This window comes from Sus scrofa, chromosome 4 (assembly GCF_000003025.6).
Source record: "Sus scrofa isolate TJ Tabasco breed Duroc chromosome 4, Sscrofa11.1, whole genome shotgun sequence".
Lineage (NCBI taxonomy): Eukaryota > Metazoa > Chordata > Mammalia > Artiodactyla > Suidae > Sus > Sus scrofa.
The window spans coordinates 56,575,669-56,589,132 of NC_010446.5; the positions used below are offsets into that span (position 1 = coordinate 56,575,669).

The 13,464-nt window shown below is 39.7% G+C and overlaps 1 protein-coding gene across 10 annotated transcripts in view; it reads left to right on the plus strand.

Moving 5' to 3' along the window:
• Positions 1–13,464, plus strand: part of TPD52 (tumor protein D52) — a 130,625-nt gene that overhangs the window by 102,677 nt on the left and 14,484 nt on the right. For 5 of the 10 annotated variants that reach the window (XM_021088501.1, NM_001244387.1, XM_021088496.1 and 2 more), the window contains 2 exon segments: positions 5,456–5,604; positions 8,141–8,242. In XM_021088501.1, coding sequence (XP_020944160.1) covers positions 5,456–5,604; positions 8,141–8,242 — 251 coding nt within the window. 10 annotated transcript variants of the gene reach the window in all.

Consider the following 13,464-nt stretch of genomic DNA (forward strand, 5'->3'; position numbering starts at 1 on the left):
CTGTTTCCAGACTTTTTTCTACATGTGTATTACTGTATTTCAGTATTTTAAGAAGACATCAGAATATACATCTATAACTTTTCTTCACTAAACTGAATTTCAAAATAAGTTTTATATCACAAATAATCTACAACCTCATTTTAAGTTACTGCAAGCTCATTTTTAATTAATGGACATGTCATTATAATGATTTAGATTGTTTCCCCTTTTTGCTGTTATGAACAATTCTAACATATAGTACTATATATAATACAATAGAATATACATATACTTACATATAACACAGTGGAAATACATATAATCCTTTATGCACCTCTTTAATTAGTTCTTTAGGATAAATTCCTAGAGGTAGAATCCCTAGGTCTACTGGGTTTTAAGGACACAGAGTCATTCCTGTGAACACTAAAAGGCCAAAATGCTATCTAGAAGATTTATCATAGTATGTGAAAGAGCAGGTTTTTCCAAATCTTTGCTAGTGCTCAGTATAATTATTTCATTATCAATTATATTAACATAACAGTAATACCAACTAATATCTACAGACTGTTTGCTGGGTGGCTGAGCTCTTTGCATTCATTATCGCATTAATCCTCACAGCAGTGTTATGGAGAAAGTATTACTGTTATAATGATTTGATGGAGGAGGAAATGTAGGTCTAAATCTCCCAATAGATTATATAATGTTACTTAACAAATGAAGTTATTAGACATGTGATATGTAAACATTTCCTTCCATTCTGTGGGTGTTCCTTTTCACTTTCTTTTCTCTTTGAAGCATGGAAGCTTTTCATTTTGAAGTTCAGTTTATCCATTTCTTCTTTGATGACTTGTGCTTTAGTCATCACATGTCAGAAATCATTGCCTACTCCAAGACTCTGAAGACTGAGGTCACAAGGTAATGCATTCAACAGGGGGTCTTGCATCTAGGTCTTCATGAACTCTAATACTTGTCCATTTACCCTTATATTTGTATAGTATTCATGCTTTATCAGAAGTTTATCCAATTTTTCTAAAAACTCCATAAGATATGGCCAATATACTATTACTTTACTTCATGTAATATTTGAGATTGTGATATCATAATAACAACATCTAATCATAATGATATAATCATAACGATGATAATAATTAGATGTAATAAAGGTCTTTTATGTTGAAAACAAATGACAATTCTCATTGCTTGAAAGGACAGTGACTCCACTGTAGAAACTTAAAATGGAGATTAAAAAAAATTCTTCCACTTATTTTTTTACTCCTTTTGAGGATACAATTTGCATATCATCAGATTCATCCTTTTAAAGTGTACAGTTCATTGGTTTATGTATCTTCATAAGGTTGTACAACTATCACCACTATCTAATTATGAAACATTTTCATCATCCCCCAAAAGGAACCCTGTTCCCATTAGCAGTCATTCCCAACCCTCTCTCTCCACAGCTGCTGTCAATCACTAATCTACTTTCTGTTTCTACAGATTTGCCTATTCTGGGCATTTCCTATAAATGGAATAAAACAACATGTGGTCTTTTGTGATGATGCTTCTTTCACTTAGTATGTTTGCAGAATTCATCCATGTCGTAAGATGTAGCAACACATTCCTTTTTATGGCTGAATACTATTCCATTGTATAGTTATAAACCACATTTTGTGTATTCATTCATCTGCTGTTGGACATTTAGATTGTTTCCATCTTTTGGCCATTGCGAATAATGATGCTGTAAATATTCATGTACAGGTTTTTGTGTGAACAAATGCTCTCATTTCTCTTGTGATATACCTTAGAAAGGAATTTGGGGGTCACATCGTAACTCCATGTTTTTTTGAGAAACTGTCAAACTGTTTTGCTCCCAAACTGCACAGTTGTACATTCCTGCCAACAAGATATAAGGGTTCCAGTTTCTCTACATCCTTGTTAATGCTTGTTATTGTTTGTCTTTTTGATAACAGCCATCACAGTGGGAGTGAAGTAGTATCTCATTTGCACCTCTCTAATTACTGATGAATGGTATTGGCCATCTCTTTATATGATTATTGGTCATTTGTATATCTTCTTTGGTGGAATGTCCATGTAAATCCATCATCCATTTTAATTGGATTATTTGCCTTTCTGTTGAGTTGTAAGTGTTCTTTATGTATTTTGCATACCAGACCATTATCGGATATATAATTTGCAAATGCTTTCTCCATTCTCTCAGTTATCATTTTGCTTTCACAATCATGTCCTTTGAAGCATAGCACTTTCAGATTTTGATAATGTCAGTTTACCTAGTTTTTCTTTGATTGATAATGCTTTAGGTCTCTTATCTAAGAGATGTTGTCTAATGCAGGGTTATTAAGATTTACCCTCTATGTTTTCCTTGAAGAGTTTGGCTCTTACATTGAAATTTCTAATCCATCGTAATTTTTATACATGGGTTCAACTAAGGGTTCAACTTCATTCTTTTGCATGTGAAAATCCAGTTGTTCCAGCACCATCATGGACAAAAAAAAACCCTGTTCTTTGCCACCGAATTTTCTTGGCACCTTTGTTGAAAATCACTTGGCCATAAATATATGGGTTTATTTTTGGACTCTCAGTTCTACCACTCTGTCTTGATTATCATAGCTTTGTAGTAACTTTACCACACATTGTTCTTGATTTATGTCAGAGATTCTTCTATATATAATGAATATATATGTTGACTCTATGTATAACAATATTCATATACTGGAGTTGTTGCTGTGATGTACTGAGCTTAAGCTGGGTTTGTTAGCCGCATAATCTAACCAACAAAAGCAATGAGTATGCTGGCTCATGTATTGTTCAGAAAGATTTACAGCAGTCTTTCTTTCCAGCTTGCATTAGGGGAAATGAATACTTCAGAGACTTGTCAAGGGATTGAGAACTAAACATTTATGTCTACCCTTGGAAGTATCTGAAGATTTGGAGCTTGGATGAAGAGAAATATCTGAAAGCTAACAATGTGTAATGAAATTGAGCCAATAAACTGAGAAGTGGAGTCAGAAAACCTGGGTTGAAATTTTGGCTCCTATATCATTAGTTTGATGACTTAGGGCAAGGCATTTAATTACCTTGATTTTGAACCTTATTCATTCATTTGTTTATATTTTCTTGATTTTGAACCTTATTCATTCATTCGTTTATATTTTCTTCTCCTATTCCACTTGTCAATATACTTCTCAAAATGTGACTTCCAAAATGGGTACAATATTCGGGGTCATGTCTGACAAGCACAGAGGATTATCTTTGTTCTGGGTCTACATTCTTTTTTTTTTTTGGCCTTTTCTAGGGCCGCTCCTGTGGCATATGGAGGTTCTCAGGCTAGGGGTCTATTTGGAGCTGTAGCTGCCGGCTTAGGCCAGAGTCACAGCAACGTGGGATCTGAGCTGTGTCTGCAACCTACACCACAGCTCATGGCAATGCCAGATCCTTAACCTACTGAGCAAGTCCAGAGACCGAACCCTCAACCTCATGGTTCCTAGTTGGATTTGTTAACCACTGCGCCACAAGGGGAACTCCTGGGTCTACATTCTAATTAATGTCATCTAAGAGTGTGTTATTCTTTTTTTTTTTTTTTTTTTTTGGCAGCCACAGCCTCATCACACTTGATTTATCCTTCTTTCCTTCTGTCGAATGCTATCAGTTTGCTTAACAATATTCTACATTGTTTTTAAAGGCCATGTTGTCTTTGAACTCATAGAAGTGTAGGTCAAGGTTGAGAATACAGCTTTACAACAAGCCAAGAGAGGCATCCTTCTAAGCATTCTGAATACCAATGAATATAGAGTCGTCCCTTAGTATCTGCAGGGGATTAGTTCTAGGACCCGTGTGGATACCAGAATCCACAGATGTTCAGTCCCTTATATAAAATGGTGTGGTATTTACAGATAACCTGCGTACATCCTTCCATATGCTTTAAATCACCTCTACATTACTTATAATACCTAATGCAATGTAAAAGGTATGTAAATACATTATAAATGCTATGTAAATCTTTGCCAGAACGTGGCAAATTCAAGTTTCGCTTTTCAGAACTTTCTGGAAGTCTTTTTTCCCCACATATTTTCAGCTAGCAGTTGGTTGTGTCTGTGGATGTGGAGCCCGTGGATACAGAGGCCAAGTGTATTTTAGGGACCCAGTTTTTCAACTTCTCCCAGGACACAAATCTCTTCCCCCTGGTGTCCCTTTCTCTCTATGGGTCTGCCCTTTCCCTCTGTTCTCCTGGTTTAGCCTTTTCCTTTCCTCTACCCTGTAAGTCTTTTTTTTTTTTTTTTTTTTTTTTTTACTTCATAGTTTCAGTTTATAGTTTTGGCCTCCTCAAGTATGCTTAAGCTTCCATAACATCTCACAGTCTCACTGTGTCCCATGTGTACTTCAGGGCTTCTTTACCCAAGTCTTTTTGGCTTCTCTTTCCAACGTGATCTCAGTGCCTCAAACTAGATTCCAGCATGAGAGAGACCTTGATTAGTCAAGCATCTCCTTTCACACCAGGCACGTCACTGGTTGATGTTACTCGATGAGTTGACTGTCCTTGGGTCAGGAGCCCATTTTTCACCACCAAGCTGAGGCTGGTCGGTCTGCATCAAAGGGTCCACATGGGGCTTCTGCAGGGCTCTCTGGGGCAGACAGTTTGATTTATGCCCATGGCTTTAGCAGCCACTGAGACTGCCAGTATAAACTCATGAAATATGCAAGAAGGTTGGATTTTGATTTGACTCGGTCATGTGTATTTTGGTGGGAGATGGAGATTAGTTTGACTTAATATGCAAATATGTGTTTTTATGGGCATTCAAGCAGAAATGTTCAGCTGGAAACGCAGCCCCAGAAGTCAGGCTTGTGGATATTAGAGTGATTTGAATATTATCTGTGTAGAGGCTTGAGGCTTTAGCCTCTATGGGATGATTGACTAAGGAAGTATAGGGAGAGGGAGGACGGTGGGGACAACTCAAGATGGAAACAGAAAAGAAGAAGAGACAAAAGCTGTACAGGCGAGATCAGCATGTAACCAGTTTCCTTAACAATATATTATATGTTGTTTTTTTGTTTTTGTTTTTTTTAATTTGTTGGTTTGTTTCCTTTTTAGGGCTGCAGGTATGGCATATGGAAGTTCCCAGGCTGTGGGTTGAATCAGAGCTGCAGCTGCCTACCATGGCCACAACCACAACAATGTCAGATCCAAGCTGTGTCTGTGACCCACACCACAGCTCAGAGCAACGCCGGATCCTTAACCCACTGAGCAGAGCCAGGGATCAAACCCGTGTCCTCGTGGATACTAGTCAGGCTCGTTACCAGTGAGCCATGATGGGAACTCCAATTATATGGTGTTTTTAAAGAGGCTGAGAAATGAATAAAAATGTTTTAAAATGTCTAGGATTTTGAATACAGTCTCGCACGAATCATCTTAACTTTTTGAACGACTCTTTCTGTATTCCTAATCCCACCCTGTTCCTCCCAGGTAGAAGAAGAAATCCAGACCCTGTCTCAAGTGTTAGCAGCAAAAGAGAAGCATCTAGCGGAGATCAAGCGAAAACTTGGGATCAATTCACTACAGGAACTAAAACAGAACCTTGCCAAAGGGTGGCAGGATGTGACGGCCACATCAGCGTAGGTTCCCTTGATCCTACATTTTTCTAGGGAGGGGACAGAAAGGGAATGAGGACATTTCTGCAGCTTTTTTCTGTCCTGTGCAGGGCACTTCGCCCCAGTTCTCAAGTGTACCTGACTCTTCTTTAAGTGTGGTCTTTCCAGCTGTTCTAGGGAATAGAAAAAAAAAAAAAATAGCTTTACATGTGAGTTGAAGATATAAAATCTGAGTTCTGAAAATGTTATATATTGACTTGCTAGATATATACATGTATCACTTAGTCCTCAGAATAACCTGATAGAGAGGATGGTGAGGTAGCCATAGATAATGAAACAGAATCAGGAAGGTTTTTTTTTTCTTCAACGGCCGCACCCATGGCTTATGGAAGTTGCCGGGCCAGGGATTGAATCGGAGCTGCAGCTGCAGGCTTACACCACAGCCACAGCCACACCAGACCTGAGCAAAATTAGCAACCTACACCAGAGCTTGTGGCAATGCTGGATCCTTAATCCACGGAGTGAGGCCAGGGAAGAAACCTGCATGCTCACAGAGACAATGTTGGGTCCTTAACCTATGAGCCACAATGAAAACTCCCAGGATCAGATATGTTTTGAGGTTACAAACCTTTCAGTGTGTGGAGGTAGGATTTGAACTCATCTCTGGCCAAGTACAGAGCCAGTCTTTTTTACCCTGCTCTGAACATGGCTTAGGACTCCCAAGTCTATGATGTGTGATAGTGGCAGAGGTCCACCCCATAATCTTTTGGTCTTTTTCATCACACAGTTTTTTGTTTGTTTCTTTGTTTTTGCTTTTTAGGGATGCACCCTCCACATATGAAGGTTCCCAGACTAGGGGTCGAATTGGAGCTGTAGCTGCTGGCCTACAACACAGCCACAGCCACAACAACACCGGATCTGAGCCATGTCACCATGTCAGCAACCTATACTAGAGCTCATGGCAATGCCGGATCCTTAACCCACTGAGCGAGGCCAGATCCATACTTAACGCATTGAGTAAGGCCAGGGATTGAACCCGCAACCGGAACCCATAACCTCATGGTTCCTAGTCGGATTTGTTTCTACTGCTCCACAACAAGAACTCCCCTCATCGCACAGTTTGGATATGGTATTATCATGATGCAGTTTTGTTTCTAGGCACAAGGAAGAGCAGGCTTCTAGTAACAACCTCTGACTGTTCAGTCCCATCTTCTGAGCTGGTGACCAGCAGCAGGGGTTGACTGCATCCTGACATGACAGCACCAGGGTGCCCAACCTCTTTGGTCCACTTTCTCCTTATATAAGTAGGCAGTAGGGAGATATATATATAGGACAGTGTTCTTTGTATCATCACAAACTGGAATTTTTAAAGTATTGGATCTTGATGGGTGGAGTTCCTGTTGCGGAGCAGCAGAAACGAATCCGACTAGGAAACATGAGGTTTCGGGTTCGATCCCTGGCCTCCCTCACTGGGTTAAGGATCCAGCATTGCTGTGAGCTGTGGTGTAGGTCGTGGATACAGCTTGGATCTGGTGTTGATGTGGCTGTGGTGTAGGCCAGCAGCTGTAGTTCCAATTCGACCCCTAGCCTGGGAACCTCCATATGTTGCAGGTGCAGCCCTCAAAAGACCAAAGACAAAAAATAAACAAACAAAAAAACCAAAAAAAAAAGATCTTGATGGGTAAGTAAAAATGCCTGAGCATCCCTTTATATAAAGTGGGGACCTTAACCTCTTGGGTGTCATGTAAGTACCATATTCTTTTGTTTGTTCTAGATTTTTCCCTTCACCAATCCCTGCAATGATGGCTTGAAGAGGGAAGTGGTAAATTATACCTTTGTGTTATAGCCCATATCCCACTTGAATTATTTGGAGTATTCTATCTTTTACATCTTCTGTTGATAATCCACCAATTATTTGGTAGCTCCGCAGATAGGCAAAATTGAAAAAAAAAATCTTCATGCCCCGAGAACTTATTTGCATAATAAAAAGTACACATGGGGAGTTCCCTGGTGGCTCAGTGGCTTAAGGATCTGGTGTTATTACTGCTGTGGCTCTGGTTACAGCTGTGGCACCAGTTTGATCCCTGGGCGGGGAACTGCCACTGGATGAAACAAAAAACAACAACAAAAAAAAGTATGCATGGGCCCTACTTTGCTTCTGGCCCCTTTTTAGGAGATGAAGTTGGGAAAGGCATGTGAGGAATTTGATTTCAGTTTTGTTTTGTTTGGCTCCAGTGGAAAAGGAAAAAAGTAAGAGGTGTAATTTCATTCAGACTCTGGCTCATTTTGATCTTTGCTCCATGAGTATTTTTAGCCCTTCCCCTGATTTCTTTGGCCCTGTCTTTATAGACCTCTGTCCTTCTGGCTTTCCTGGGGCACTGCAGAAGATTGTGTCTGAGGTGATGGTTAGATGGAAGATGATGTGATGATGCTTACCTGGTGGTTGTGAAGAAGATTTCTAAAAATCCAAGAGGTGGTGATTACTGAACTCTAAATAATTGCTATTAGAAAGGTTATTAGCTTACTTTTCTTTGCTCTTTTCTTTTCTAATTTAATATAGATACAAGAAGACATCTGAAACTTTATCTCAGGCTGGACAGAAAGCTTCAGCTGCTTTTTCGTCTGTTGGATCAGTCATCACCAAAAAGCTGGAAGACGTCAAGTATGTCCCCATTTTTCCTTGCTTATGTAAACTGAGGCAAATGAAAATCAGTTATCATGGTTGAGGTGGGTTCCTGCCTGGTTCTGCCTGATGCTGGACCCTCTTTCAAACCAGGACCTGAGGGAGTTCCTGTCGTGGCTCAGTGGAAGCAAATTTGATTAGTATCCACAAGGTTGTGGGTTCGATCCCTGGCCTTGCTCAGTGGGTTATGGATCCGGCGTTGCAATGAGCTGTGGTGTAGGTTGCAGACTTGCTCAGATCTGGCGTGGCTGTGGCTGTGGTGTAGGCCAGCAGCTACAGCTCTGATTTGACCTCTAGCAGACAAAAAACAAACAAAGAAAAAAACAGGACCTGAAATATTTCCTTAAATTCTAACGGGCCTAGTCTTCAAACTGATTGTCCTCTGAATGCATTTAAGGATGTTGAAAAATTCTGGTTGTGAACTTTTGTCCTTTTAGCCCTTGTTGATCACAGGGTAAGTATGTCTCTCAGGGTTGCAGACTTGTGATTGTGGGCTGAGCTTGGGGTCTGATGGGGGTGAGTCTGGGAGCCCTGAGCGCACGCTTGGACTGAGTCCTGCCTTTGCTTCTGGTGGCACATCTTTATCTCACCATGTGCTTCCAACATGCTCATTTGTGTACTGATTCGTACCATCTATGTTCATGCCAAGGCCCAAATCGTGATTTTTGAGCTGTTGTTGCTTTTTTATTTTGCATTTATATACTCAGTGAGTCTGCAGATTTTTTCTGGCCACTTTGATAAAACCACTTCATGGTGCTTTTTGCGTCCACTCATGCTGGTGCCACCTCCTCTACATGGATTAAAATAGTGCTGAAAATGACAAACGTGGATTAAATTGGCTGTGCTTCTCTTGGCTTGCAAGATTTGTGTGTGTGTGTGTGTGTGTGTGTGTGGTTTTTTTTTTTTTTAAACCTTCAGCCTGCATGACTTTGTGTTTTCCGTTTGTGGGGAAAGTAGATTTTACAACCAGAATTTTGTTGGTTGAGTAAGTTTGGCTAATTGATGTATTATACTTTGAACGAAAAAAACTCCCCAATGACTTGCTCACTGTATTTGGACTCTTATCATTTAAAACATAATATAATAAACATAGTTTTCTCAATCCCTTTCCCAGGGAAGAACCACTTATCCTTCTCTTAGTGTTCTCTCTTCTTTCTATGCTGACTCCATTGGGTAGCTCTTTAGAATTCAGTTAAAACCTTACGTAACTTTTAAAACATAGGTTCTCGAATTGTGTTAGATTTACCAGAACTTCCTTTCTTTTTTTAATGCTGACTCTGGCTTCTTGCAGATTGCAAGCCTTTTCACATTCCTTTAGGTAAGGAGAGTTTGAACCATCACTGCAGCCCAGCAGTCGTCCAAGACAAGTGCATTTAGATTCTGATGCCACGCTGATTGGTCGTGTTTGTCCGCTACATGATCTTCTTCCATCTTGGAATATCTTTTTTTCTGGTGCATTCTTATTTTCAAGGGAGGGTTTCTTGTATACCATGGGTAATGGGTAAATTGAAAGAAGAATAATTTGACACTGTGGTTCAAGGGACATGGAAACGATTTTGAAGTTGCTTTTTACTTTTTTTTTTTTTTTTTTTGTAAAAAGAAGCAGCTTTACCATGGCATGCAGAATTCCTCCCTTTGAATGTCTGACTTTGTTTGTTTTTGATGCTTTAATTTCTTCGGTGCCTTTGTAAGGATGTTGGAATTCTCCTTCACCTGGGTCCCATTATGTAGTTGTAATGGACAGCATATGTACTGTCTCACAGTGTGAGTCTTCCGTCTTGCACAGGTCACTCGGAAATTTTTTTATTTTGTAAAATATGCCCAAGATTAAATTTACTGTTATTCTGTACTTTTTAGTACTTGTTTTATTAGCTTATACTGTTTACTGTTTTGTTATTTCTTTTTTTAAATTGAATTTTTTTTTGTATTGGTGTATAGTGGATTTACAATGTTAGTTTCAGGTATACATGTGCATAGATGCTTTCTTTTTCAGATTCTTTTCCCTTATAGGTTATTTCAGAATATTGAGTTGAGTTCCCTATGCTAAAAGTAGGTCCTTGTTGAGTAACTCTTTTATATATAATAGTGTGTATATGTTAATACCAAACTCCTAATTTTTCCCGCCCCTATTTTAGTGTTTCTTTAGCTAGATTCTGTAACTACACACCCAAGGAAATTTCATGGTTGCAAAAGGAAAGATAAAGTATAGTCAGCCAAAAAAGTAAGCACATTTAAAAAAAAAAATGTCAGCCCAAACGATGCCTTATAGAAGGGATCTTGGTGATATTGAGCAAACCTCTCCTTTCTCTCCCAGGTAGACTCTCTGGTTAATCTAATTAGTAGTCAGGAAAACCAAGGTGAAGGAAAGTCTTTTGAGTGTGAGTCTTTTGAGAGTCTTTTGTCTCTGTCTCTGTTCCTGTTAATACGAATTGTCTGCTCAAGCATTCACTTGCTATGATGTAGCTATTTGCCTTCTTAAGGAATCAAACACGGACTTATCGTTGAGGCCTAACCCTGGAAGTTGGAGTAAGTCATGGGGGTAAACAAACTCTAAGTGTGGAACTATTGCAAGTTTAAATTGTGCTGGAGTTCCCTGGGGGCTCAGCCGGTTAAGGATCTGGTGTTGTTACTGCGTTGGTTCAGGTCGCTGCCATGGCACAGGTTCGATACCTGGTCCCGAAATCAATTCTGTACTTTGGTGTTCAACCTACAACAGCCTAAGGGCTTTAAGAAACTGTTAAGACGGTTTCCTCTGTCGTCTGTACTTTGTAGTATAAGGTTATTTGAGTTGTGTGAGGATGTATTCACTCACAAAAGCCATTCTGCTAACAGGTGCCTATTCTGGACAAGTTCAAAGGATGTAACTTAGGCCAGATACGGTTCTTGTTCAAAGAGAGCTTAAAGCCTCTGCCTGGACTCTGGTTAGTGGGAGAAAGAAGTGGGGCCTGGGAATGAGTGAAGAATGGAAGAGCTCAGTTAATATCTGATTATTAAACACTATTAGATGTAATATAAACAGAAATATAAAACTATGTCAGTGCTCTTGAGGCATGGTATGTTTTTCATCAGTACTTATCATTGTTCTTTCTCTATACTTTTGAAAACATGAAGTAAGTGTGGCTCAGTATGTGCTGTCTTATTAATTCACCAGAAATAAATTGAATTGGGTACTTCTTTTTGAACTGCTTACATAGTCACATTTTTTCATTTCATTTAAAAAATGCAATTGAGATTTTATTCTTATCTACCATTTTAGTCCGATTTTTTTAATGAATAATATATTGCATATCAATACATGCAGGTTAAAGTAAGGCTTTATGTTATAACCTTGAAATGCGACAGAAGATTATCTTTTGAAAGCTAAATTTTGGAATTATTTCTTCCAGATTAAAAGTTGGGTAAAGTCATTTAAAAAAATTATTTTTAGCCCAAGATGTTCTGTTTAAAATCAGATTTAATGGGTTCATTTATTATTGAAAATATGAGGAGTTCCCACTGTGGCACAGTGAGTGAAGGATCTGGCATTGCCAAAGTTGTGGTGTAAGTCAAAGGTGTGGCTCAGATTTGATCCCTGGCCTTGGAACTTCATATGCTGCGAATGTGGTTGAAACTGTAAAGGAAAAATTTTTTAAAAAAGAAAAAATATAAAAGCAATAATAGAAACATATGCAAACATATATAATAGAAAACATATGTAAAGAGCCAACCTTTGGAGTTCCCGTCATGGCACAGCGGAAACAAATCCGACTAGGAACCACGAGGTTGTGGGTTCGATCCCTGGCCTTGCTCAGTGGGTTAGGGATCCGGCATTGCCATGAGCTGTAGGTTGCAGTCGCGGCACAGATCTGGCATTGCTGTGGCTCTGGCATAGGCCGAAGACTCCAGCTCCGATTCGACCCCTAGCCTGGGAACTTCCATATGCCGCGGGTGCAGCCCTAGAAAAGACAAAAAAAAGACAAAAACAAAGAAAGAACCAACCTTGGAGTTTTGTCGTGGGTCAGTGGTAATGAACCCAGCTAGCATCAATGAGGACAAAGGTTCGATCCCTGGCCTTGCCCAATGGGTTAGGGATCTGGCATTGCCATGAGCCATGTTGCTGTGGCTGTGGCACAGACCGGCAGCTGTAGCTCCCATTCACCCCCTAGCCTGGGAATCTCCATATGCTGAGGGTGCTGCCCTGAAAAGCACAAAAAAAAAAAAAAAAAAAAAAAAAAAAAAAAAAAAAGATAAATTAGCCCTTGGGATGTAGATATTTGTCATTGATCTTGGGTGGGTAGGTAAGAAAGAGGAGGAGGAGGGGAGGGTGGGGGAGGAAAGACAGAAGGAGATGGAGGGAGGGAGGAAGAAGAAATAGAGAGAGGTGGCGAGAAAGAGGGGTATATTTGTTTTTGATGCCCTGACAATTAGATGTCAGTGACAGGGAGGTCATAGGCCAGCCCTGGGACATGATAACCAGCGCTATCTTTGGAGGCCCTCTGGGGACAGACAGCTTTTCTCCAAGTGGGTGTTCATATTCCTTCCCCTCCTGTTTGTTTGTTTTCTGCTCATACATGGTAAACATTGACTCATGCCTTTACTTTTTTTTTTTTTAGAGAGAAACTTAATATATATAAAGTTTTGTTTGTTTGTTTGTTTGTTTAATCTACACATGTAGGTCTCACCTGTGGCATATGGAAGTTCCTGGACTAGGGGTCCAATCAGAGTTGTGGCTGCAGGCTTCTGAGCTGCATGTGAGACCTACACCACAGCTCATGGCCACACCAGATCCTTAACCCACCGAGCAAGGCCAGGAATCAAACCCACATCCTCATGGATACTAGTTGGGTTCTTAACCCACTGAGCCACAACGTGAACTCCTATTTAGTTATATCTATTCTGAGTTTGGTAGATATAAGAGCTCCCAAGTTTTACCGACAGGAAACAGTAACAGTACTCAGGGACAGGTGGAGCCATGAGCCCAGAATCACAAGAGAATTATTTCCAGATCTCTAAAACAAAATGGGATTTTCCCATCTGGTTTTTGAACTTATTTGGTAGTGATGACTGCTTCTTGTTCCTTTTATTTTCCCCTTTTAAGTCCTATCATAAAGACCATTGGCACTTGCTAGGTATTTAATAACTTAAAAGCCTCAAGTTATCGTTTGATTTATACCTTGGTTTTCTTGGAGCATATTGATAGTCCTTTTCTATGATCATACTGT